Genomic DNA, 26,182 nt, shown 5'->3' with positions numbered 1-26,182 from the left:
TCACAGACCTTGGCATATAAGAGGGTCCCTGAAAATGATAGTAGAGTCTGAATCTCAGTTGTTGAATCTCAGGGTGTTACTTAAAATCGCATAAGCTGGAGACTTACAGGAGCAGAAAGGCAGAGGAAAACATTCAATGGCAAAGGGATCTGGGAATACTCTCATCACTTGCATTTTTCATGAAACTGCAAATGAAAAGATGCAGCATTTCTCTGAATGGAAAATCTGGACCCAGACAGTTCTGGAATGCAGTTGTTCTGGGATGCCTGGGAGGTGGGATACCTCAGGGCCTGATCCCAAATTCCACAGCATCACCCTAGACTCCATGTACACCTAAGCCTGCAAGATCCCAAAGCCACACTTAACCATTTTTCTTTTTCCTGCTCTGATCAAGGGTCTTCTTCTGCCTCTCCCATCCCTTTCAGACCCCTCCCCCAACAGCTTGGCCCCAGGGCTTGTGACTCAGCAGCCAAAGTTAAAGTTCCCCAGGGCTGACAACTCAACCTTGCTTTCTGAAGCAGCCTGCAGAGAAGGCATACTGATTCATCTGGGCCTGCTGGCTCTTACTCCTCAGCCTTCCCTCATCCCCAGCCTGGCCATCCAGGTACCTGTCATTGCAGACTATGGGGTGTCCCTCTGGAGTCAGAACACCAATGCCTCCCTGTATCAGGATGTGTACATATGTATGCCAGCTGCCCCCCACCCTTAGCATTTCTGCTCTAAACAGACAGGAGGAACAGTCTCCATCCAGAACTCGACAGGTGTGTTCTCACCTTGAATTAGCCCCTTTAGGGTCTGAGGGGGTCAGAGCAAGCATTAAGAAACCCATTGGAGAAGGATCATTGGAGCAAAGAAGGGAAGGGAGCTGGGGAGGCAGGCAAGAAGAGACTCCCTGACTTGGGGAAAATTGTGTGTCTGACAGGCATACGGAGTTGGGTACTGCAGGAGGTGATGGCACCTGAGAACCAAAATCTGATAATACTTACTGGGCCTAATTTGTTCAGAGATTCTTCAAGAAGAATCAACCTCCACTACCGTACCACCCTCTAAAAGTTCTTCTGCATGTCTAACCTCAGTCCTTTCTGCTGCAGTAATCAGCTCATTGATTAAACACTGCCAGGACCAGAGTTGGGGGGAGCAGTGCCCCCTACAACCCACACAGAGCCGAAGTGGGCTCCACCCGCCCCACGGTTGGACACAGCCCCCTGACGCACACAAGCCTCCCCCAGGCCCACTACTCCCCTCCCTCTCCCCTATTCCCCAGCAGCCCTGTTCCTAACCTAGGACCTAGCTACATCTCCGACCTTTAACCTCAAGTGAAAACAGGGCCTGGAACCTACGGCCTCTGGAGCGCTTACCCCACCTGTACCTCCTCCCAGAACCGCGGCTCCAGTCCCCGCTTCTGGCCCCAGGAGAAGAGCGTGGAGATAAAATTCCCGCCTCTCGGGGCCCCCTCCTCGCTCTCCCGCGCGGATGATGCGCCGCCGCGGGGCGACCCCAGCGAACCTCTAGGCCCAGCGCCACGGGGGTCAGGGTTGGGGTACAAGGAGGGGTGGAGTCTGTGGAGCCAAAGGAAGCCCGGAGCCCGGGTCCCTGCAGGACCTCCCCACCCCCACTCCGTATTCTCTCTCGGGGTTTCACACTGCCCGCAGCCTCTCCCCACCGCCCGTGACTCCCTCCCGCCCAGGACCCTCCAGACACCGGGATCCGGACAAAGAAGCCCGGCTGCCGGGGGCGAGCGCGGCCGCGCGGCGCGGGCGAGGCAGGTAAATACCCGCGGCGGGCCGGCCGCCGCGCCGCCCACCCTCCCGCGGTTCCCGCCGCCAGGGCGCGACACGCCACTCCCGCTGTCGCGACTCCCGGGAGACGCCGCAGTTGCGCGCCAGGCCCGGGCCCCGCGGGGCTCGCGCTCCGGACTCACCGGCTCCGGCGAGCTCGACCCGGCTCGGGCTCCCTCCTGGGCTCGGCGGCCGCCTGGGACTGCGTCCGGCGCAGGGTCCGCGCCGTTCGGGCAGGAGGCGCCCGCTTGGCGAAGTCGGCAAGAGACACCGGCTCCGTCGCTCATCGGCCCCGAGTCCGAGTGAGTCAGAGAGAGACCGAGGGAGCGAGTTATAGGGGTGGGGAGTGGGGGGTGCGGCGGGGAGGATGCCGAGACACCCTCCCCCACCCCGCCCCCCGCCCCCCAGCGGAGACGCAGAAAGCCACTCGCAGTCGGAGACACCCGGACACAAAGACCTCGTGCCAGGCGCAGACCCAAGTTTCTCCCTGAGAGACCCAGGGGGCTGGGGCCGCGTTCCCCGAGAGATGAGATAAACTGACGGGACAGACCGACAGACGCACCCGGGACCTTGACAGCCTCCGAAGAGACGAGTTACTTCCTCAGCCGGGATGTCCCTGGTCTCCTGCTTGCTCCACGGACCCCCTCCCCGGGAAGATCGCCCGCGGGGCAAGCAGAGAGAGCAAAAGGGAAACTGAGGCCCCTCGGGGAGCCGCATCCTGGGAGCCCGGCTTTCCGCGGGGCCCCGCAGAGTCGCACAGGCTTGAGCAGGGGGTATTCTCTCCCTCCCGGATCCCCTTCGCCTCTCTGTGTCCTGCGAGCGATGGCCAGTGCACTAGCCGGGGCTGGATCCGAATCCAGAATCCTGAGCTAGAGTTCTCCACCTAAGCTCCGGGGTTCCCGAAGCTGGGGCTTTAAGGAGCAGAGACCGCCAGGGCGAGACTCCAGGAATGGAAGGGGCCTCTGCTTTCCTGTTACCTGAGTCGGCAGCGCTCGGACTCCGCTCTGGGGGCTCTAGCTCGAAGCTCCGACAAGTCTCCACGTCCAGCCCGAGAGGGGGCGGCCGGGCCCGGCACAGAGAGGCCAGGACCTCGAGCGCCGCCTGGCACCGAGGCTCCCCGGTCCCCCGCACCCCACTCATGCCCCGGACACCGCAGCCCTCCAAGGAGCCGCCGGAACCCGCGCCGCGGCCGGACTGGGGCGGGGCAAGGCGGCCCCGAGAAGACCCTCCCCGCAGCGGCCCCCTCCGGCTCCGTTCGGCTTTTAATCACTTCCCCGCAGGGTCTCCGCCCCTCACGTGGCATCCCGCGGCAGCTGGCAAGTCTGGCGCCTCACGGCCGCCCCCTCTACACTCAGCGACCGGTCTGAGTCCGGGCGGTTCAAGGCGGAGGGACCGAGTTGTCCCGCATCCTGGAGGGTTCAAGACCTGGGAAAGAGCCTAGTATCCGGCTCCGCATTCACGGCCTGGTGTGACCTTGGGCCTCCCTTAACCTCAATTTTTCCTCTCTGTGAAAGGGGTACAAATGAAAACGAGTGCTTCACGGGCTGCGGGGAGATATAAAGACAGTGGTTGTGAAAACACTGGGTAAATTGCCACATGCCACACAAGTGGCAACGAAATGGAGAAACCTATTCTAGAAAGATGGATGACCCTGCTAGGTGTGGGAGGACCTTGGCCAAGGTTCCTAATCGGGGAAGTTAGTCAGACTTGCCCCCTGTCCCAGCTTCGAAGGCAGAAGACCCCAAGACTGTGGGGCGATGTGAACTGCAAAAAGACTTTCTGAGCCCCGCATTCCTGCGGTCCGCGGTACCCGCACGTTGCTATGGCGACGGGAGGCAGCGGCCGTCTCTCTCCATGGCAACCGGAGGGGAAAGTTTCTGGCGAATAAGAACGGGGGGCGTTTCAAGAGGGCCCTCGGTTCCCGCCAGACCCATCTCCCCGCTTGGGTGTAACACTACCGATGTTACGCTTGCTGTTAAGCATAACAAGAGCCAAAAAGACCGAAAATTAAACGGAAGGATTGAGGCTAGACTGGGCAGAACTCGCCTCTCGGAATTGTGGCGTAAGGTCCAGAAGCAGTTTGACTGAGGGGGCTCTTAGGTGCCCCTTTCAACCTGGAGGTCTGTGGACAGCCGCCAGGCCCCTGCGGGGCCTCTCACAAAAATCTTGCATTCTCGGCTGGTCGGCGGGTGGGCCTCTTCCTCTGTGGGGTTCACCCGAAACTCCAGGTTCAAGTCTCTTTGCCTTCCCGGAGCTGAGAAGGAAAATTTAGCTGCAGTCTCTGAAATCCAGGGGATTGGTGTGTATCCGGGTGGCGGGTGGAGGAGGAAGGTCTTTCCTCCTAATTAACGCGCTAATTGGAAGTGGCTCCGGCGGTGACTCACTTCCCGGAGAGAGGAGATTCAGAGCCCCAGCTCCTGGCGGTCTCCATCGTGCGCCATCTGAGCTAGCCGGCCCTTGACAGCCCTGGGCAGCTAGTGCCCCAGGTACCGAGGGTCAAGATAATACTTGAGAGGACCGTGGCAAACCGCCTGCGCTTCCTAGCTCTGTCCATGGTGCTGAAGGCTCCGTTGATGCAACTGGTGGCATGGGCACCCCATTAGGAGAGGGAGATAGGCCGGGCAATTGCGGCGGGTTCGAAGCTTTCACTCTGGCTTCAGGAGCTTGCGACAGGGGAGGACTTGGAAGGCAGGCGGGAGTTACTGAGGAGACACGATCCCGGCCACACAATGCAACCCAGGCCACCTTCCTGTGAGAGGTGCTCAGTTGCAGTGCCAAGAGCGAGTGAGGCTGTGGAGTCCCCATTCTCCTCCCAGTGCTTTAAGAACCCACCTGAGGAGCCCAGAGGTCCCATCGGTTTTCCCTCCACCACCTGGAGAGACTGGAGCTCAGAGGCCCCTTGTCACACACTCATTAGCGATTTCTGAGGGGGCAGGTTTGTATTTATATAAAATAACAAGTGGAGACTAACGGCTCTTTGCTCCTGTTTATGGCAGCTCTGTTACTCAGCAGCAAGTTCTCCCTCCCCTTCTCCAGTTCCTGGGGAAATTTGCAGAACAAAGCGCCTTGTTTTGCCTTTGCAGAGAATGAAAAAAACACTGGTCCATTCCAAGGGCCCAGGCCTGTGATGCAGGGAAATCAATATTTTGCTTTACAACGAGTGGGGGAATTTGCATCTAAACTGAAGGCAAAGGAGCCTGTTCGGAGCAGAGCAGGTGGCAGAAACCGAGAATTAACAGATAATTTCTCATTGTTCCCGGATTCTGCCTCCACACTCGGCAGGCAGCTCTGCAGCGTCTCTGGCGCCCCGGCAGCAGCTCCGGACCTGGCATTTCTCAACCACACGGGGAGAAAAAGGTTCGCTCTGACAGGGCTGTGGGCAGGGGGCTCAGGCTCCCCGTTCGGTCAATAACTATTGAATCTGGACTGTGTAAGTGATCGTGTGTGTGTATGAGAGTGTTAAGAGAGACAGAGATAAGAGAAAGAGAGACATGGAGAGGCAGAGGATGAGAGGGACATGTAGCGAGACAAATATAAGAGAGAGATGAAGAGAACAGAGAGACACAGAACTGGCATGTATATAAAGGGGCCCATAGAGAAACACTGATTCAGAAAGAGAGATAAAAGAGAAAAGTAGTTATTTAATAATTCTTACATTAAGAGCAAAGCTCTGCCCTAGTTGTCATCTTCCTGCCCTCTCCCCACAGTTAACTGCTGATACATTTGTTCATATAACCAGCCACAAAACAGAAAGAAAAAATCCTCATGTAAAAATGGGACTCTTTCCTCTTGAGAATCCTTTTAGACTGCAAGCCCACTCCCAAAACACATCTAGGTTTCTTTCCATATGAAAAGACTAAATTCAGACTCCGAGTCCTATTCAGACCCGGGTAGGGAAGGAGAGAAAGAAGTGAAATTGTTATCCCTCAACTTTTTTTTTTTAATTTTTATTTTTACTTTATTTTACTTTACTGTATTGGTTTTGCCATACATTGACATGAATCCGCCACAGGTGTACATGAGTTCCCAATCCTGAACCCCCCTACCAACTCCCACCCCATATCACCTCTCTGGATCATCCCCGTGTATCCCTCAACTTTTATCTCTCAGAAGATTATTCTTTGTCCTCTCTTTGGCTTGCAGGATCTTCTTTCCCTGACCAGGGATCCAACCCACACCCCCTGCAGTGGAAGTTCAGAGTCTTAACCATGGACTGCCAGGGAAGTCCCAGGAAGACATTCTAAGTTTTTGGGTTAAAGATGGGAAAGTGAAGGAGGCGCAGAGCCAGCAAGGCATAGGCAAACAGGGGCACAGAGTTGTGCCCCAGGGGGCTGGGTCCCAGGGCTGGTGCACCAAACCAGCCTCGGGGCAGTCATGCTCCCTTAAGAGCCTTGGTTTCTTTATTGACAAGATGACTAAGTGGGATGAGAAGCTCTTTGAGGCTTCTTCCAGCAACCACACTCTAGGATTTTGCAGGAGAGGAAAGGAGAAAGCTGAGCAGGGAAAAGAAGGAGGGAGTGAGGCTTTTCTGGCTCTGAAGAAGAGGGTGAGTTTAAAATGTCCAGACTCGCTTTGGGCTTCTCCTCCCTCGTTACTCTCATTCCTGTGCAGTCGTGGCTGGAGCATTGTAAACCGGATTCCCCCCACTCCATAGGCCAGACTGCTCAGAAGCAGGAGAAGCGGGCGGAGGTGAGGCAAGAGGCAAAGTGAGAGGAGGTTTGAGGCAAAAGCCAGCAGCCTCCCACTCCTATGCTCTACTCTGATCAGAAATAACCGAAGTACACTTCCCCTGCCCCCCACCCCAAGTCTTTTAGGCAGTGGCCTGACTGCCCTTGGAAACTTCCCACCCTGCTCTGAGCTGCAGTGTCCTGTTGAGTTATGCTACAAATAAAATAAATTAAAACAAAATAATAATTTCTAAAAAATTAAACCTCAGTAGGAAATTGCTAATGCTGTAGGCGGGAAGAATGAGCTCTTTTGACATGAGCCGATGTGTCATATTGTCTTTCCATCTCAATGCAATTTCTAAATAGGGAACTTTTCCCCATTCCCTCCTCCCCTCCATACCCCCAGCAGAGATGTAAAGGGAGCAGTCTGACATTCATGGATACAAAGAAATAGACACAAGCAGACCCACCGCTTTGCCAAGCAGACTGGAGCCGAGAGGACTCTGACCCAACCTGGAGGACCACTGATCTCCTCTCTCCACCTCTCCCATCTCCTGCTTACTGAAGCATCTGGCCACTTTTGTGAAGGTTTTCAATTTTCTCTCAGAAAACAGACGTCAGCTCAACCTGTTCCGCTGGTGAAGAATTAAGTTGATGTCCTGAATTGGGGAGTGGGAGTAACTTTATACCATTATTTGGAACACACTCTTCCATGGAATCCCAATGGGGTTCCTGACAAAACAGCTTTATCAGTATTCCCAGCAGATGCCACCCTGTACCCCTCACCCCCACACCAACATAGCAACTCTAGGCAAAGCTCTGTGACTTCTGCAAACCTTGCCCTTCCAAGCCATTATAAGAGTTTCCAGGAATTCCCCCTTGCCTGAAAGATAAAGAAGACTTTGCAGAGCTCTAACTCAACGCCCAGGTGTTTTTGAGAGTCCAGTCTTGCTTTTATTTTAAGAAAGGTCCTCAACAATTCAAGCTATCTAAAGTGAAAGTGAAAGTCACTCAGTTGTGTCTGACTTTTTGCAACTCCATGGACTATACAGTCCACGGAATTCTCCAGGCCAGAAAACTGGAGTGGGCAGCCTTTCCCTTCTCCAGGGGATTGTCCCAACCCAGGGATCAAACCCAGGTCTCCTGCATTGCAGGTGGATTCTTTACTAGCTGAGCCACAAGGGAAACCCAAGCCTACTGGAGTGGGTAGCCTATCCCTTCTCCAATGGCTCTTCCCAACCCAGGAATCGAACCAGGGTCTCCTGTATTGCAGGCAGATTCGTTTCCAACTGAGCTATGAGGGAAGCTGCCTCAAACTACCTAAACCAAGGGTATATTTGCCCCTCTCTCATTCCTTCCTGGGTGGTGCTAATGGTAAAGAACCTGCCTGCCAATGCAGGAGACAGAGACATGAGTTCAATCCCTGGGTTGGGAAGATCCCCTAAAGAAGGGTATGGCAACCCACTCCAGTATTCTTGCCTGGAGAATCCCATGGACAGAGGAACCTGGCAGGCTGTATATAGTCCATAGGGTTGCACAGAGTCGGACACAACTGAGCAACTAACACTTGTAGGCCAAAGCATTCTGGGAACCAGGAAAGCAGATACAGGTTCAAGGTCAGAAATCATCATCTGTAATCCAGACCACCTGACCTGCCTCTTGAGAAATCTGTATGTAGGTCAGGAAGCAACAGTTAGAACTGGACATGGAACAACAGACTAGTTTCAAATAGGAAAAGGAGTACGTCAAGGCTGTATATTGTCACCCTGCTTATTTAACTTATATGCAGAATACATCACGAGAAATGCTGGGCTGGATGAAACACCAGCTGGAATCAAGATTGCCGGGAGAAATATCAGTAACCTCAGATATGCAGATGACACCACTCTTTTGGCAGAAAGTGAAGAGGAGCTAAAAAGCCTCTTGATGAAAGTGAAAGAGGAGAGCGAAAAATTTGGCTTAAAGCTCAACATTTGCAAAACGAAGATCATGGCATCTGGTCCCATCACTTCATGGGAAATAGATGGGGAAACAGTGGAAACTGTGGCCGACTTTATTTTGGAGGGCTCCGAAATCACTGGAGATGGTGACTGCAGCCATGAAATTTAAAGACACTTGCTCCTTGGAAAGAAAGTTATGACCAACCTAGACGGCATATTCAAAAGCAGAGACATTACTTTGCCAACAAAGGCCCATTTAGTCAAAACTATGGTTTTTCCAGTAGTCATGTATGGATGTGAGAGTTGGACTATAAAGAAAGCTGAGCACCGAAGAATTCATGCTTGAACTGTGCTGTTGGAGAAGACTCTTGAGAGTCCCTTGGACTGTAAGGAGATCCACCCAGTCCATCCTAAATTCCTGGGTGTTCATTGGAAGGACTGATGCTGAAGCTGAAACTCCAGTACTTTGGCCACCTGATGCGAAGAGCTGACTCATTGGAAAAGACCCTGATGCTGGGAAAGATTGAGGGCAGGAAAAGAAGGGGACTACAGAGGATGAGATGGTTGGATGGCATCACTGAGTCAATGGACATGAGTTTGGGTAGGCTCCAGGAGTTGGTGATGGACAGGGAGGCCTGGTGTGCTGCAGTTCATGGGGTCCCAATGAGTCGGACACAACTGAGCGACTGAACTGAACTGAACTGAAAGCAGTTTTAGACCTGGACCTAACCATGGTGAGCCTAGGGCGCTCTCTGCCTTACCTGAGAAGTGAGAACGATGTTGGAGGGGAAGGGCTAGGAAAGAAGCCAAGTTCACACTGACTTGGGGTAGGAGAAAGAGCATGGGTTTTGGAGCCAGACAGACCTGGGTTCAGCTCTTGGCTCTGTCACTTACCAGCTGTATCACGTGAGGCACTGTATCTAAGCTCTCTGAACCTCAACTTTTTCATCTGTAGATTGGGAAATATAAGGTCTGCTTTATAGGATACAAGGATTAAATGCCTGGAGTTAAATGCTTATTTTTTTATGGCTGATCAAAACATATTTCTGCTTTATTGACTATGCCAAAGCCTTTGACTGTGTGGATCACAATAAACTGTGGAAAATTCTAAAAGAGATGGGAATACCAGACCACCTGACCTGCCTCTTGAGAAATCTGTATGCAGGTCAGGAAGCAACAGTTAGAACTGGACATAGAACAACAGACTGGTTCCAAATAGGAAAAGGAGTATGTCAAGGCTGTATATTGTCACCCTGCTTATTTAACTTCTATGCAGAGTACATCATGAGAAACACTGGACTGGAAGAAACACAAGCTGGAATCAAGATTGCCGGGAGAAATATCAGTAACCTCAGATATGCAGATGACACCACCCTTTTGGCAGAAAGTGAAGAGGAGCTAAAAAGCCTCTTGATGAAAGTGAAAGAGGAGAGCGAAAAATTTGGCTTAAAGCTCAACATTCAGAAAATGAAGATCATGGCATCTGGTCCCATCACTTCATGGGAAATAGATGGGGAAACAGTGGAAACAGTGTCAGACTTTATTTTTGGGGGCTCTAAAATCACTGGAGATGGTGACTGCAGCCATGAAATTAAAAGACGCTTACTCCTTGGAAGAAAAGTTATGACCAACCTAGATAGTATATTCAAAAGCAGAGACATTACTTTGCCAACTAAGGTCTGTCTAGTCAAGGCTATGGTTTTTCCTGTGGTCATGTATGGATGTGAGAGTTGGACTGTGAAGAAGGCTGAGCGCTGAAGAATTGATGCTTTTGAACTGTGGTGTTGGAGAAGACTCTTGAGAGTCCCTTGGACTGCAAGGAGATCCAACCAATCCATTCTGAAGGAGATCAGCCCTGGGATTTCTTTGGAAGGAATGATGCTAAAGCTGAAACTCCAGTACTTTGCCCACCTCATTGGAAGAGTTGACTCACTGGAAAAGACTCTGATGCTGGGAGGGATTGGGGGCAGGAGGAGGAGGGGATGACCGAGGATGAGATGGCTGGATGGCATCACTGACTCGATGGACACGAGTCTGAGTGAACTCTGGGAGTTGGTGATGGACAGGGAGGCCTGGCGTGCTGTGATTCATGGGGTCGCAAAGAGTCGGATACGACTGAGTGACTGAACTGAACTGAACATGGCAAGTGTTCAAACAAACAACAGTTCCTACCCCTTCTTCTTTCTGTCAGACCATAGAGGGAAAGCCAGCAGGCACATTGGCTAGAGATTAACCCATAAACTGAAGACTGCCAAGAGGAAATTTCTCTCAATTAATTTTTTTTTTTTTCTGGCTATGCCAGATCTTCATTGTGGTGTGCGGGATCTTTTCCCTGACCAGGGATTGAACCCAGGCCCTCTGCACTGGGAACACAGACTCTTAACCATTGAACCACCAGGGAAGTCCCCTCTCTCATTTAATTTTATAACAGCCCTAAGGCTAGAATGTAAGGGTGCTAGTAGTTCATTTGGTGAATGAGGAAATTAAGGAACTGGTCCCTGGTCACACAAGCTAAGAAGTAGCAGATAACTGGAATCTGGGCCTTCTGATCCCTGGTGAGGGTATGAATAATTTTTCTTTTACAAAAAAGATTATAATATTTTAAAATTGACTTCATAATAAAGAAAAAGTACTTGGAAAGAAATTGCAGAGCAGTGAAAGATTCACTCCTGTCTCTTTGCAAAGGTCTTGGTCCTCTGACCTGAGTCATCCAATTACCCCTTGGACCCAGTTGCTGGTCTAGAGAAAACAGTATCATTGATGAAACACAGGGCTGGGGCCAGACAGCTTCACGGCTAGGGACATGCTTGGCTGCTCCACTCTTGACAGAGACAAGACTCCTCTGAGGGCAGCTTAGGGAGTCTCTGCTGCAGCTGGCTTCTGTCCTGTGGTCATAGCTCAGCTTCCAGGAAAAGCCAAGTCAAGATTCTTGTAAGGACCCCAAAGACTGGAATCATCCCCCAGGAGCCTGGAGGGGGTTTGTAATCTCAGGACTCTGGCTGTTCCACTAATGAAAAGAAACCAGATAAAATGCCAAAACTAATTAAAGTGACAAATCCACAAAAGGTCCTGTCAAAACTAGAAAGTCTTAATCCTTGATTTCAACAGAACCCAAGCAGGAGGACTCAACAGAGTGAGTTTTGGTTCAGGGGCCCACCACCCCCTGTGCAATTGAAGGGTTGTACCCCCTGGAGAGAACAAATCTGTTTCCTAAATTGTAGCCTCCATCCATTCAGTAAAATAAAAATCCTTTTTTATCCCAGCTCCCAAGCCTCATCTATGCGTCTCTGTTTGCTAGAAGTGCCATGAATGACTTTACTGACTCAGCCCCCACCTTCATGCCTACTCCTGTACATTTGTAAAGTGGTACAGTTTACACAACACGCTCTTGTATGTTGTCTCACTTCATACCTGCAAGAGCCCTAAGAAGTGGATATAATTATCTTTCTTTTACAAGGTGAGTTCTCAAGAGAAGCTAAAAATAACTGTCTCGGGATCACACTAGCAAGTGGCAGCGCCAGAACTTGGCCTGTGTTTTCACATCATTCATTGATTCGGCATTTATTGAGATCCTACTAAGATCCAGTTCTGTACCAGGCACCTGAGATACAGTCCCATGTTGTTTCCCGTAAGCACTGGCCTCCAACCACACACAGCGTGCAGAGCCCTCAGCCCATGACGGGCTCTGTCCTGGGAGAATGCCCATAATCACCGTGGAGAGAGGCCACACGTGAAATTGGTTTAAAATGAGTTCTTTGACCTCCTTGCTGCAGAGGTGCCCAGGCCCACATCGACTGTGAAATTCTCTTCTGTGGCGTGATTCCCTCTGGATCGCCTTCCTCTCCTGATTCTCTCACTCTCTCATCTGCCTCCTCCCAACCCTTCCTTTTTCTCCAGGGTTCAACTCTCATCCGTTCTTCTGTCCCTGCATATTCTCTTGAGTGATCTCATCTACTCTGAGGGCTTTAAATACTAAGTAATACTAACAGTATCAAACACTAAGATTTACTGTGTTTCAAAATCTATGTTGCTTGCTTAATATGTGCTGGGCTGTGCTTAGTCGCTCAGTCGTATCCGACTCTTTGCCACCCCAAGGACTGTAGTCTGCCAGGCTCCTCTGTCCATGGGGATTTTCCAGGCAGGAATACTGGACCGGGCTGCCCTGCCCTCCTCCAGGGGATCTTACCAAGCCAGACATTGAACCCAGGTCTCCCGCATTGCAGGCGGATTCTTTACCGTCTGAGCCACCAGGGAAGCTGCTTAATATGGATTGCCTCATTTAATTCTTACAACAACCCTATTATTATCTGCAGTTTATAGGTATCAAGTGACAGAGCCAGGATTTGAACCCAGGAAGTCTCACTCCAGAGCCCATACTGTAGGGACTCCCAATTCTGAATCTGACTCCTCGCTCTCTCCTTGGCGCTAGGCTTGCATTCCCAAATTCTTCTTGCGAACACTTTTACCCCAGGCCTCCTGAATCAAACCTGTTCAAGGTAGAATTCATATTTTTCTTCACAAACCTGCTCTGCTTCCTTGAAGAAGGACATAACTAAACCAAACTAGACCCTAAAACTCAGGGCCCTCCTTGACTCTTGCCTCTTCCATATCCACCCACATTCAGTCACCAAATCATCTGTTTTAACCTTTGAAATGGTGAGCCCCTGTCCTCCTCACCGCTGTCACTGCCCCAGCATAGATACTCAACATCCCTCTCCTGGGCCATGGAAGTCACGTTACGGGATATTCTAATTATGTCACCCTCTCACTTAAAGCCCTTTACTGACTTCCCAGGGCCTTCAGCATGAGGCTGACACTCTCTAGCACACCACTCTGGTGCTGCACACTCTAGCACAGTCCCTTCCAGACCTGGCCTCGTCCACTTACTTAGCCTCCTCTCCCGGAGACCCCTTCTACCTCTACAGGCTGCTTGTGCGAGGGTCACAGAGTGATAATCCCTGGTTCTCATCCTCACATCCCACCCAAGCTCCGTGCTTTTGCTGATGGTTCCTGCAGATCCTCTCTTCTCTGCCACAGCCCTCTTTAGATTCTGGAACTTTACAATTGCTTGTCCCTCTGCCCTGAACAACTTTCCTCTTTTCCTTATCATCCAGCTGGTTCCTAGAGGACATAGTGGGGCATAGAGGTTAAGACTGTGGGTTTGGGAGCTAGGCTTTACACTGTATTCTATTCACATATCTACCTGCCTTCAGAGCAGTAGTGAGTGTGGATTAGGGTTAGATCTGCCATGTCGTAGCTGTGTGACCTTGAGCAAGTTACTAAACCTCTCTGTGCTTCAGTTTTCCTGTCCTTAAAATGGAGATGATAATAGTAGTATCAGAGCACACTGTCTTGTCAGTATACCAATGTACCAAGAGGTTTAAATGAATTGAAATACATGAAGCACTCAAAACAGCCCCTTCCCTAAGTTCTGAAGCTTTCTCAGGTGTTCCCTTTCTCATCAGCCCAATGCTCACTTTTTCCACAGAGTTTAGCAACAGTCTATCATTGACTTGTCAGCAGGTTGTGAGCTCACTGAGCTGGGGTCTCTGTCTCATTTATCTTCATCTCCTCAGTACCTTAAACCTAATTCACACTCAGTGAGTGACTACTGCTCTGAAGGCAGGTAGATATGTGAATATAATACAGTGTAAAGCAAGGGTGTGAGCGCTGAAGGAATTCCAGAGTAGAATTAAACTAGCCAAATCAGGGAAGGCTTCCTGGAGGGGGAGAGTTTTGAGTTTTTTAGGCAGGTGAGACTGGAAGGAATAGGGGAACAGGAACGCCTTCCAGGCACACTCTGGGACAAGGTTTTCAAGCAAAAATAAGTGCTCCAAGTGAAGGGGGAGTGAGCAGCTTTCCTCAGTTGGAGCATAGTTGAGGACAGGTGGGAGAGAGGACCATCAGCCCTCATGCATCCCCACATTCATGGCTGGAAGCTCAGTCTCACTTGCCCGGATTTTTACCAAGAGCCCAGGTTGTTCCAGCCAGTCAGGAGGCCAGCTAAGGAAGACCAGAACCTGGCCCTCAGAAGGAGTATGATGAAACTACAGGAAGTTGGGCAGGACAAGATCCAAGCCCCTCTGTGAACATGCCATAGTCTAGGTCCTGAAAAGTTTCTTTGTGAGAGGAAATCGCTCATTTTTCCAAGTATCGAGGCGTCACTGGAAAGCAAGTGTATCTGCTGGGGCAGCTAACTGTTTTCGAGGATGTTTTTGATGATTACACCAATTACTGCCCAATTAGTGCTGCTAATGGGGACTGCTAATGGAGAATGAGAAGTCAAGTGGGCCTTAGGAAGCATCACTACCAACAAAGCTAGTGGAGGTGACGGAATTCCAGTTGAGCTATTTCAAATCCTAAAAGATGATGCTGTTAGAGCGCTGCACTCAATATGCCAGCAAATTTGGAAAACTCAGCAGTGGCCACAAGACTGGAAAAGGTCAGTTTTCTTTCCAATCCCAAAGAAAGGAAAGGCCAAAGAATGCTCAAACTATCTCACAATTGCGCTCATCTCACACACTAGTGAAGTAATCCTCAAAATTCTCCAAACTAGGCTTCAACAGTATGTGAACCATGAGCTTCCAGATGTTCAAGCTGGATTTAGAAAAGGCAGAGGAACCAGAGATCAAATTCCCAACATCCGCTGGATCAGCAAAAAAGCAAAAGAGTTCCAGAAAAACATCTATTTCTGCTTTATTGACTATGCCAAAGTCTTTGACTGTGTGGAACACAACAAACTCTGGAAAATTCTGGAAGAGATGGGAATACCAGACCACCTGACCTGCCTCTTGAGAAACCTGTATGCAGGTCAGGAAGCAACAGTTAGAACTGAACATGAACAACAGACTGGTTCCAAATAGGAAAAGGAGTAAGTCAAGGCTGTATATTGTCACCCTGCTTATGTAACTTCTATGCAGAGCACATCATGAGAAACGCTGGGCTGGAAGAAGCACCAGATGGAATCAAGATTGCCAGGAGAAATATCAATAACCTCAGATACGCAGATGACACCACCCTTATGGCAGAAAGTGAAGAGGAACTAAAGAGCTTATTGATGAAAGTGAAAAGGGAGAGTGAAAAAGTTGGCTTAAAGCTCAATATTCAGTAAACTAAGATCATGGCATCTGGTCCCATCACTTCAGGGCAAATAGATGGGGAAACAGTGGAAACAGTGGCTGACTTTATTTTGGGGGGCTCCAAAATCACTGGAGATGGTGACTGCAGCCATGAAATTAAAAGACACTTGCTTCTTGGAAGAAAAGCTATGACCAACCTAGACAGCATATTAAAAAGCAGAGACATTACTTTGCCAACAAAGGTCCATTTAGTCAAGACTATGGTTTTTCCAGTGGTCATGTATGGATGTGAGAGTTGGACTATAAAGAAAGCTGAGTGCTGAAGAATTGATGCTTTTGAACTGCGGTGTTGGAGAAGACTCTTGAGAGTCCCTTGGACTGCAAGGAGATCCACCCAGTCCATCCTAAAAGAAATCAGTCCTGGATGTTGATTGGAAGGACTGACGCTGAAACTGAAACTCCAATACTTTGGCCACCTGATGTGAAGAACTGACTCATTGGAAAAGACCCTGACACTGGGAATGATTGAAGGCGGGAGGAGAAGGGGAGGACAGAGGATGAGATGGCTGGATGGCATCACCGACTCGATGGGCATGAGTCTGAGTGAACTCCGGGAGTTGGCGATGGACAGGGAGGCCTGGCGTGCTGCAGTCCATGGAGTCCCAAAGAGTCAGACACGGCTGAGCGACTGAACTGAACTGAACTGAATGAGGACTGTGAAGTCCACTCCCCTACTACCCACACACCTCCTGTGGCCTCCCTCCCTTTCTACTTCGTACGTTTTCTCATTCCTGCACACGTATTCTCTTTCCATCTCTCCCTCCAACCGCTGAGCTGGCTGAGGGAGAAGAGAGGGCCAAGGGTGGGGCTCTCGGGCCTCCCAAATTAGAAAAGTGCACCAGAGCTAGGAGCGGGGGCAGAGAACAAAGGGTGGAGGATGGGGAGGGCGGTAGAGGTTGGCCTCAGGGAGAATATCTGTGAAGTTCATAAGGGAGGGGCTGGTAGCCTGTGAGGGCTACCTGCCCCTCAGGGTATGTAATGACTGTTTGCCACCCCCACCCAAGGGACCTGTTGTGCCAGAGCCCTGGTACTAAAGGGGTTCGCCCCAGCAGTGTGGATATGGCTAGTGCTGAAACCAGGTGATGCATTGTCTAAGCTGCTGGTAGGAACATCAGCTAAGCTTGATAGGAACATGTTTTGTTTCATTCTGAGTAATTCTTTCACACACACGTGCACACGCCCAGTCTACCACACAGACATACACACAGAGGCCACATTCAGACACATGTACTCAGGGGGATTTTTCAGCCCTGCTCCTGAAAGCACTGACTTTCTCTGACTTGCTCTCCCTCTGGAAGGCTTTGAGCTTTTAGGAAACCTCAGAGGTTTTTGTAGAAAGGATGAAGTGGAAAGTTATGGAGGAGTGGCCCAGAGCCCACTGAAGTCTTGGTTCCTGAGTGGGCTTCTTCATGGGGGTTTGCGGGGAGGTAGAGAACCACCCACTGACCCACCCCAGTGAGCAGAAACCAACAGTGGCTGATGGAGCCCAACACTGGAGCCCCGGGGAGAGACAAGGCAGGAGGAGGAAATGTTAAGCCTAGGGCTAGCAGGAGGAACCGGGAACAGGAGGTTGCTGAAGTGCGGCCTGGATGCAGAGGAAACTTCCAGATGGAGAAGACAGGGGGATGGCAATGGGGCCACGGCTCTGCAACCCCGGGGGAAAGCGCAGACTGAGAGAGAGCCTGGGGCCCTGGCAGGAGGGGTGCGCAGCCTGGCTTGTCTCACCGCTTTCAATTCTCTATGATTCTTGCACATGAAAATTGCCAAATACCAATTGCTTTCCTCACAACCGTGGTCACCTGGGGTGGAAGGTGGCTGAGAGAGGGTGGGTGGGAGGGAGGGGACTTCCTGTTATTCATTGGACTAATTGTTAGAGCAGCCAAATGGCCCAACAAAGGGAAGTCAGTTCCCCTCCCTGAAAGCCATCCGGATCGTCCTGGAGGCTGCCTTGGGGTTTGTGACCAGAACGCGGTTCCGCTTTCCTCAGTCCCTTCTGGCTACCCCCATGCCCCGCTCTCCCCCACTTTCCCCACAAGGCCCTTGAGTCTTTCCTCATTTTGAGCTTCTGCATTAGGAGAAGGGTCCCATCTTCCTATCTTGGTTAGACTCCTGAGGGCCCTTTATAGACCCTATACTCCTACTGCCTTACCTGCCCTCAGACTTCACGGGAATGATGTACTTAGTGATCCATCTCCTAGACCAGAGAGGGACCAGACCACCTGTGATGCGAAGGCAAGGCATGCATCTGTTTTCCCAGACCTTGCTTAGCATCTGTTGCATAGTAGGTGCTCAATCAATTTTAATCGGGTGGATTAACTGACATAAGAGCTTCAAAACTGGTGGTGGTGATGGGGGAGTTGTTTTTAATTTGATCAATTCCTCCTTGCCAGGAAAGGAAAGAATAGCCATGAGGTGTCTAAAGGCAATTGATAGGTTTGTGGACCACAGGATAGGAGAAGGGTGTGTCCACAACCTGAAATTCCTAAAATAGGCTGCACAGTGACAGCAACTGCTTTGAAGATCTAACAACTAAAGCTTTGACATCTTCTCAGAAGCTCTTAGACCAGAGCCAGGGGCAACCCTCCTAGGAGGCCTTTGCCTCCCTCCCCTGATCTCACTGGCTCTGATGCTAGCTGCCTCCAGAGATGTAACTCAGGGCAGGTGCTGCCTGACTGGCTCCACACTCAGCCCTTACTCAGTTCAGTTCAGTCTCTCAGTTGTGTCCGACTCCCTGCGACCCCATGAACTGCAGCACGCCAGGCCTCCCTGTCCATCACCAACTCCTGGAGTTCACTCAGACTCATGTCCATCGAGACAGTGATGCCATCCAGCCATCTCATCCTCGGTCGTCCCCTTCTCTTCCTGCCCTCAATCCCTCCCAGCATCAGAGTCTTTTCCAATGAGTCAACTCTTCCAATGAGGTGGGCAAAGTACTGGAGTTTCAGCTTTAGCATCATTCCTTTCAAAGAAATCCCAGGGCTGATCTCCTTCAGAATGGACTGGTTGGATCTCTTTGCAGTCCAAGGGACTCTCAAGAGTCTTCTCCAACACCACAGCTCAAAAGCATCAATTCTTTGGTGCTCAGCTTTCTTCACAGTCCAACTCTCACATCCATACATGACCACAGGAAAAACCGAAGCCTTGACTAGATGGACATTTGTCGGCAAAGTAATGTCTCTGCTTTTGAATATACTATCTAGGTTGGTCATAACTTTTCTTCCAAGGAGTAAGCGTCTTTTAATTTCATGGCTGCAGTCACCATCTCCAGTGATTTTGGAGCCCCCCCAAATGAAGTCTGATACTGTTTACATTGTTTCCCCATCTATTTCCCATGAAGTGATGGGACCAGATGCCATGATCTTAGTTTTCTGAATGTTGAGCTTTAAGCCAAATTTTTCACTCTCCACTTTCACTTTCATCAAGAGGCTTTTTAGTTCCTCTTCACTTTCTGCCATAAGGGTAGTGTCATCTGCATATCTGAGGTGATTGATATTTCTCCTGGCAATCTTGATTCCAGCTTGTGTTTCTTCCAGTCCAGTGTTTCTCATGGTGTACTCTGCATATAAGTTAAATAAGCAGGGTGACACTATACAGCCTTGACGTACTCCTTTTCCTATTTGGAACTAGTCTGTTGTTCCATGTCCAGTTCTAACTGTTGCTTCCTGACCTGCATACAGGTTTCTCAAGAGGCAGGTCAGGTGGTCTGGTATTCCCATCTCTTTCAGAATTTTCCACAGTTTATTGTGATCCACACAGTCAAAGGCTTTGGCATAGTCAATTAAGCAGAAATAGATGTTTTTCTGGAACTCTCTTGCTTTTTCCATGGTCCAGCAGATGTTGGCAATTTGATCTCTGGTTCCTCTGCCTTTTCTAAAACCAGCTTGAACATTGGGAAGTTCATGGTTCACATATTGCTGAAGCCTGGCTTGGAGAATTTTGAGCATTACTTTACTAGCATGTGAGATGAGTGCAATTGTGCGGTAGTTTGACCATTCTTTGGCTTTGCCTTTCTTTGTGGTTGGAATGAAAACGGACCTTTTCCAGTCTTGTGGACACTGCTGAGTTTTCCAAATTTGCTGGCATATGGAGTGCAGCACTTTCACAGCATCATCTTTCAGGATTTGAAACAGCTCAACTGGAATTCCATTGCCTCCACTAGCTTTGTTCGTAGTGATGCTTTCTAAGGCCCACTTGACTTCACATTGCAGGATGTCCGGCTCTAGATTAGAGATCACACCATCATGATTATCTGGGTCATGAAGATCTTTTTTGTACAGTTCTTCTGTGTATTCTTGCCCCCTCTTCTTAATATCTTCTGCTTCTGTTAGGTCCATACCATTTCTGTCTTTTATCGAGCCCATCTTTGCAGGAAATGTTCCCTTGGTATCTCTAATTTTCTTGAAGAGATCTCTAGTCTTTCTCATTCTGTTCTTTTCCTCTATTTCTTTGCATTGATCGCTGAAGAAGGCTTTCTTATCACTTCTTGCTATTCTCTGGAACTCTGCATTCAGATGCTTATATCTTTCCTTTTCTCCTTGGCTTTTCACCTCTCTTCTTTTCACAGCTATTTGTAAGGCCTCCCCAGACAGCCATTTTGCTTTTTTGCGTTTCTTTTCCATGGGGATGGTCTTGATCCCTGTCTCCTGTACAATGTCACGAACCTCATTCCATTGTTCATCAGGCTTTCTATCTATCAGATCTAGCCCCTTAAATCTATTTCTCACTTCCACTGTATAATCATAAGGGATTTGATTTAGGTCATACCTGAATGGTCTAGTGGTTTTCCCTACTTTCTTCAATTTGAGTCTGAATTTGGCAATAAGGAGTTCATGATCTGAGCCACAGTCAGCTCCTGGTCTTGTTTTTGTTGACTGTATAGAGCTTCTCCATCTTTGGCTGCAAAGAATATAATCAGTGTGATTTCGGTGTTAACCATCTGGTGATGTCCATGTGTAGAAGAAGCTGAAGTTGAATGGTTATATGAAGACCTACAAGACCTTTTAGAACTAACACCCAAAAAAGATGTCATTTTCATTATAGGGGACTGGAATGCAAAAGTAGAAAGTCAAGAAACAGCTGGAGTAACAGGCAAATTTGGCCTTGGAATGCGGAATGAAGCAGGGCAAAGACTAATAGAGTTTTGCCAAGAAAATGCACTGGTCATAGCAAACACCCTCTTCCAACAACACAAGAGAAGCCCTTACTCACTCAGTGATATCTGATATCTTGGCAACCCCAGGGACTGTAGCCTGCCAGGCTCCTCTGTCCATGGGGATTCTCCAGGCAAGATCACTGGAGTGGGTTGCCATGCTTCCTCCAGGGGATCTTCACAACCCAAGGACTGAACCCAGGTCTCCCGCTCTGCAGGCAGATTCTCTACCATCTGAGCTACCAGGGAACCCTGGCTCCACATTCTGGAAATCCTGTTCTTGGACCAGGAGCCTGATCTCTTCTGCTTGGTTTCTCCTGGGAGCTGTTGCAGATTCCTACTATCACTCTGTGTTGTGCTTCTAAGAGGAATGTCTCCATCCCTTAATGGCCCTACCCAAATGAAGACAGAATTTTATTTCTTTTCTCTACTTTAGATGATATAAAAGATTTTGTGTAGTTAGATTCTCAAAGCAGAGCCTCTGATCAGTGTTACCACACTTAAGCCAGAAAGAGCACGTGCATGGCATTGACGCTCACAGAGGTCCTGGGCTTGTGGGGCTGAGCCAGTAGGGCTGGGGTCTCAGGGGTCATCAGCAAAATGGCAGGAATGAGTCCTTCCCATACAGTGAATGCGTCCTGACATTCACTGTAGGCTCTGCAGTGGCTGTTCATGGGTTGCTTGTGCAGTAACCAACCAGAGAGTCCAAAGCTAAAGGCCACCAGGACCAGAGCAGGAGCCAAGGCCCTCGTTGTAGACCAAGAATGCCAGAGGCCAACAGGGGTAGGGTCAACACATAGCAGGCTGGGCCCCAGGCAAGTGCCACAGACAGTTACGAATGTTCACAACTTGCCTTTACAGGGAGGTGGTGTTGAGCTATGTGGTTGAGTGGTTTAAGCAAGATGAGAGTGTAGGGCTGAGCAGAAAGCTTCCTTTCCTTCCAGCCACTGCCCATCTTTGGATGAACTGATCAGGCTACACTGACCTCTCTAATCAAAACATGAAATAAGTAGGACCACAGTAAACTTTCACCTGCTTCCCAAGTGGCTCAGTGGTAAAGAATCCGCCAGCAATGCAGGAGACGCAGGAAACACGGGTTCAATTCCTGGGTCAGGAAGATCCCCAGGAGAAGGAAACGGCAACCCACTCCAGTGCTCTCACCTGGAGAATTCCATGGACAGAGGAGCCTAGAAGTCTACAGTCCATGGGGTCACGAAAGAGTTGGACATGACTTAGGGACTAAACGACAATGAACTGTCACCCAGAGAACTGGATGACCTCCATTTCAGCCTAAGACAGTTGTCACTGGGCAAGACCCAGCAGAAGTTAAGAGCAGGGGCCTTGGAGTTAGTCAGAGATGGTTATAAATTCTGGGGATCTGGTTAATTCAATGTATATAAACCACCTCACCCCCCATTTAACCTCCTTTTCCTCTTCTACAAGAGGGGATAATAAGGCCACGTGCTAGAACTATCAGGAGGATTGAATGTGGTAATACCTGGGAAAGACTTATCATACAGTAAGCGGTTATTAAATGGTAGCTCTCTGAAGATTATTCAGACTCGGTAAGTGATTACTGAGTGAGCTCAAATACAAGGGGATGGCCTTGATAAAGTGCCTTATTCCAGATGCCCAACTGAACACATTAACCACATAGGAACAGTCATGCACACTTCTGCCCTGGCCCCAGCTTGTCCTCAGGTCCAGCAGGAGTATTCTGCCCCCAGCTAACGCAGGCAGATGTCTTTGCAGGACTGCAAATCTTCAGATGGTCCCTTTCCCTCAACATTGAGATAGGCACTAGTGGAGGAGGGGGCTACTGGTTAAATCAAGCCATTTGACATGAATTATGAATCGGTGACCTTTCCCAGCTTAATTACTCCCTCTGCTGGGTGGTCCAGGCTCCGGTGCTACGTCCACGGGGGGCAAATTTTGCTCACAGTCAGCACAGCCCAGAGCATAGAGCTTCTGCTTTCATCCACTCTGGTTTGTGCAGCTATTTCTGTGGGAGGAAAGTTCTCTCACTGTGATGAAGGTCACACCCTAGGTCAGTAGTTGGCCCCCTTTGGGCTCTCCTAATCCCTTGACCTTTGCAGAATCAGCTTATCATTCTTTTAAGCTTGATATCATTGCCAGTTCATTTTTTAAAAGTTGAACCTGAAGGTTATTAATGAAGCTGAGATACTAATAGATCTGTGGGTTCTTGAATTGCTGCATAGAAACAAGAACATTCAGACAAAAAATTCACAGGGCACTCCATGGCCCTCTGGGACCTGAGGGGGATTCTGTTAGTTTGCAGCTTTGAGAGGAAAGAACCAAGATGTTGAATTTTTTTTTTAACTAGAAAAGTTCAAATATATGTGAGAGTAAAACAAAATTCCATGCACCTTTCCCCTAGCCTCAAAGATTATCAACATCCTCCCAATCTTGTTTCATCTATTCCCCCAACTGTTAACTTTCCTAAAGTATTTTGAAGCAAATTACAGATATTATGTCATTTCACCTGTAAACCAATTCTTCTGCATGTGCTTCTAATAAAACCATATATATTAAGCATACATAATGAAACTAACAAAATAATGATTTTTAGTATTACTCAAGCCGTGCTCAAATTACCCTGTGGTCTGAAAAATAATGTCTTTTTATAGTTGCCTTGTTTCAATTAGGATCCAGATTGGTTGGTTTTCAATGACTTTCTCTATTTAAAGCTGATGATCTGATAGAATGACCGGGAGAAAAGTCCAGTAGTCATTAACATAGGGTAGGCCTGGAGACATGGGGGAAAATTTGCATTTTTCAAAGACAAGTCTTGAGCCCCAGAAAATCGTTTTATGGTTGGGCTGTTGGCGAGTGTGCTCTGGAGCCTTGGGAGCAGAGATACTCCTTTGGCATAGTATCAGTTTAATAGCCATCTTCTGGGGTAAGTATCACATGATTACTGCAAACTGGGCTGGGGGCTTTGCCAGAGCCTTTGTGCTGCTCCTGTCTCACAAGTTGCATCTGTGTCATCCGTTTGTGGATTCAAGAGATGGTTATGAGCATGTGTTCTGAGCTGAGAGCTGAGGGGACAGACAAGAAGCAGACACAGACTGGGTGCTACAGGAGCTCACCACAAGAAATGTCTTAAGCCCTTTGGCAAGTGTGTGCAAAGAGCAGAGGGAGACACTGTGTCTGCTGAGAGTCGGAAGATTTCCAGAAGGGGCCACACTGTGAACTGATTCTGGAGGTTTTGAAGTTTCCAAGAGGATCAATAAGTCAAATCTCCAGATCTTAAATCAGAAACAGACTTGGAAATCAGAAAATCAAATATCTACTTTATTACAGGTGAAGCTGAATTGGGGTTCTCAATAAAGAAGGCTTAGCACTGAAGAATCAATGATTTTGAATTGCAGTCCTGGAGAAAACTCTTGAGAGTCCCTTGGACTGTAAGGAGATCAAACCAGTCGATCCTAAAGGAAATCAACCCTGAATATTCATTGGAAGGACTGATGCTGAAGCTTAAGCTCCAATACTTTGGCCACCTGATGGGAAGAGCCATCTCATTGGAAAAGATCCTGATGCTGGGAAAGATTGAGGGCAGGAGGAGAAGAGGTAACAGAGGATGAGATGGCTGAATGGCATCACCAACTCAATGGATATGAGTTTGAGCAAACTCCAGGAGATAGTGAAGGACGGGGAAGCCTGGTATGCTGCAGTCTATGGGGCTGCAAAGTGTTGAACACGACTTAGTGACTGACCAAGAACAATAAACTGAATTAGAGAAAACAGCTTAGATCCAAGTCCTGAAGGGCTACCTGCTCCTTATCCTGAGTGATTTTAGGCTAAATGCAATAGGGAAGCGTTGAGGATGTAGAGAACAGAATGCAACATTGAAGAAATAACAGGAAGTTTGTAAAATGCTATTGTAAACAGGTCAGAGCTTCATTAGAGTGGACCCTGGAAAGTGACATTGGGAAGTTTATCTTAGCATGGGCCGGGAGCAGCTATGGATCCTCAGTTCAGAGAGGTCTCACAGGTAAAGAGAGAGGAAGGCTTCCAGTTCAGTCTGTGGCCTCAGTGTCCTTGCTCAAGGTGCTATCCTGGCTTAGGGACCCTGCCTAAAACCGTTCAACCATGTCCTGCCCCTCACACACTCTTCTTTATGAAAGCTTCTCTTGCATCATGTTTTGCTCTCCATGTTAATCTGTGCAGAACCTCCCACCTACATTGCACTCAGTGATTACAGTGGAGGGCCTAGCACTTCCCACAGGATCTTCCACATTATACAAGTACTTGTTGCCAGTGATGTTATCTCCCACAGACTTCTGGATGTAAGTGATTAGGTTAAGATGAGGTCATGGGAGTGGGGCCCCTGAGATGGGATTAGTGCCCTTATAAGAAGAAGAAAGCACCAGAGCATGCTCACTCTCCGTCTACAATATGAGGATACAGCAAGAAGGCCCCTGCCTATAAGCCAGGAATAAAGTCTTTACCAGGAACTGAGTCACCCAGCACCTCAATCGTGGACATTGTAGCTTCTGGACCTTTGAGAAATGAACGTTTGCTTTTAAGTCACCCAGCCTCTGGCATTTTTAAAGCAGCAGCCTGAGCTGAGACAAGTGGGGGCTTGACAATGACTCCACGGGTGGAGCGGTTGGAAGAAAACATGATTGGGGGCATATAAGAGTGAGTAGTTGTGCGGTTGTGGAAATTACGAATATGGTCGTTTTTCAAGGAGTTTTGCTATAGAGGGGCACAGAGAAAGGAGGCGAAGACAGTGGTATCAAGGGATACCTTTATTCTAAGATGAGAGAGATTCCAGCATGTTTGTATGCTGATAAGGATGAGCCAGGAGGGAGGGGAAAGTGACGATGCAGCAGAAAGAGGAGTCTGTGCAGGAATGATGACCTTGAGCGGGAGTGGAAGAGGTGGAGTGCTCAGGGAGAGGGCTTGGCCTCTCATGGCAGCATGGCCTCTCCGTACCTGGTAACAGGAAGGAGACAGGAGGGAGATGGACTCCACGCATTCACTGTGAAGGCTGGTAGATGGACATAGCCATGGGAATTTCTATTCTTTAATGATGCCAAGTGATTAACTGAGAGTGAGGATGAGGCCATGGGAAAAGCGGGGTTTGAGGAGGTGGAGAAAGTATGAAAAAGTCCTCTTGAAGCATATAAGCAAACTAGGTGAACGTAGGAGTACTTCCCAGAGGCACTGAGGGCCCACTTGACATTTATGGTCATGAATTTAAAATGAGACAAATCAATATGGGTTGCAGGGTGGGGGGAGGTTTAGCCATGATTGCAGGGAGGAGTAGGCAGAGTTGGATTTAATCAGGATTGGAATTTTGCCAGCCAAATACTAAGAAAGAGATAGGGGCAAGAGAGTTTATTATAAGGATGCAAGGTGACACCTCTATGGATGGACCTGAGAATCTAAGCCAGGTAAGGCATGAGGCAGGCACAAGCTGGGGAATGGAGAGTGAGGAGGGATAGAGTCAGAGTGGCATTATAGGTAAAGATGAATGGGA

The 26,182-nt window shown here is 49.0% G+C and overlaps 1 protein-coding gene across 1 annotated transcript in view; it reads right to left on the bottom strand.

Moving 5' to 3' along the window:
* Positions 1 to 2,065, bottom strand: part of SYT6 (synaptotagmin 6) — a 63,999-nt gene extending 61,934 nt beyond the window's left edge. Inside the window, exon 1 of the mRNA XM_052637565.1 lies at positions 1,922 to 2,065. Coding sequence (XP_052493525.1) covers positions 1,922 to 2,065 — 144 coding nt within the window. The remainder of the gene's footprint in view (positions 1 to 1,921) is intronic.
* Positions 2,066 to 26,182: the final 24,117 nt, after the last annotated feature.

This window comes from Budorcas taxicolor, chromosome 3 (genome assembly GCF_023091745.1).
Source record: "Budorcas taxicolor isolate Tak-1 chromosome 3, Takin1.1, whole genome shotgun sequence".
Classification (NCBI taxonomy): domain Eukaryota; kingdom Metazoa; phylum Chordata; class Mammalia; order Artiodactyla; family Bovidae; genus Budorcas; species Budorcas taxicolor.
This window is presented reverse-complemented; position numbering and strand designations above follow the sequence as displayed.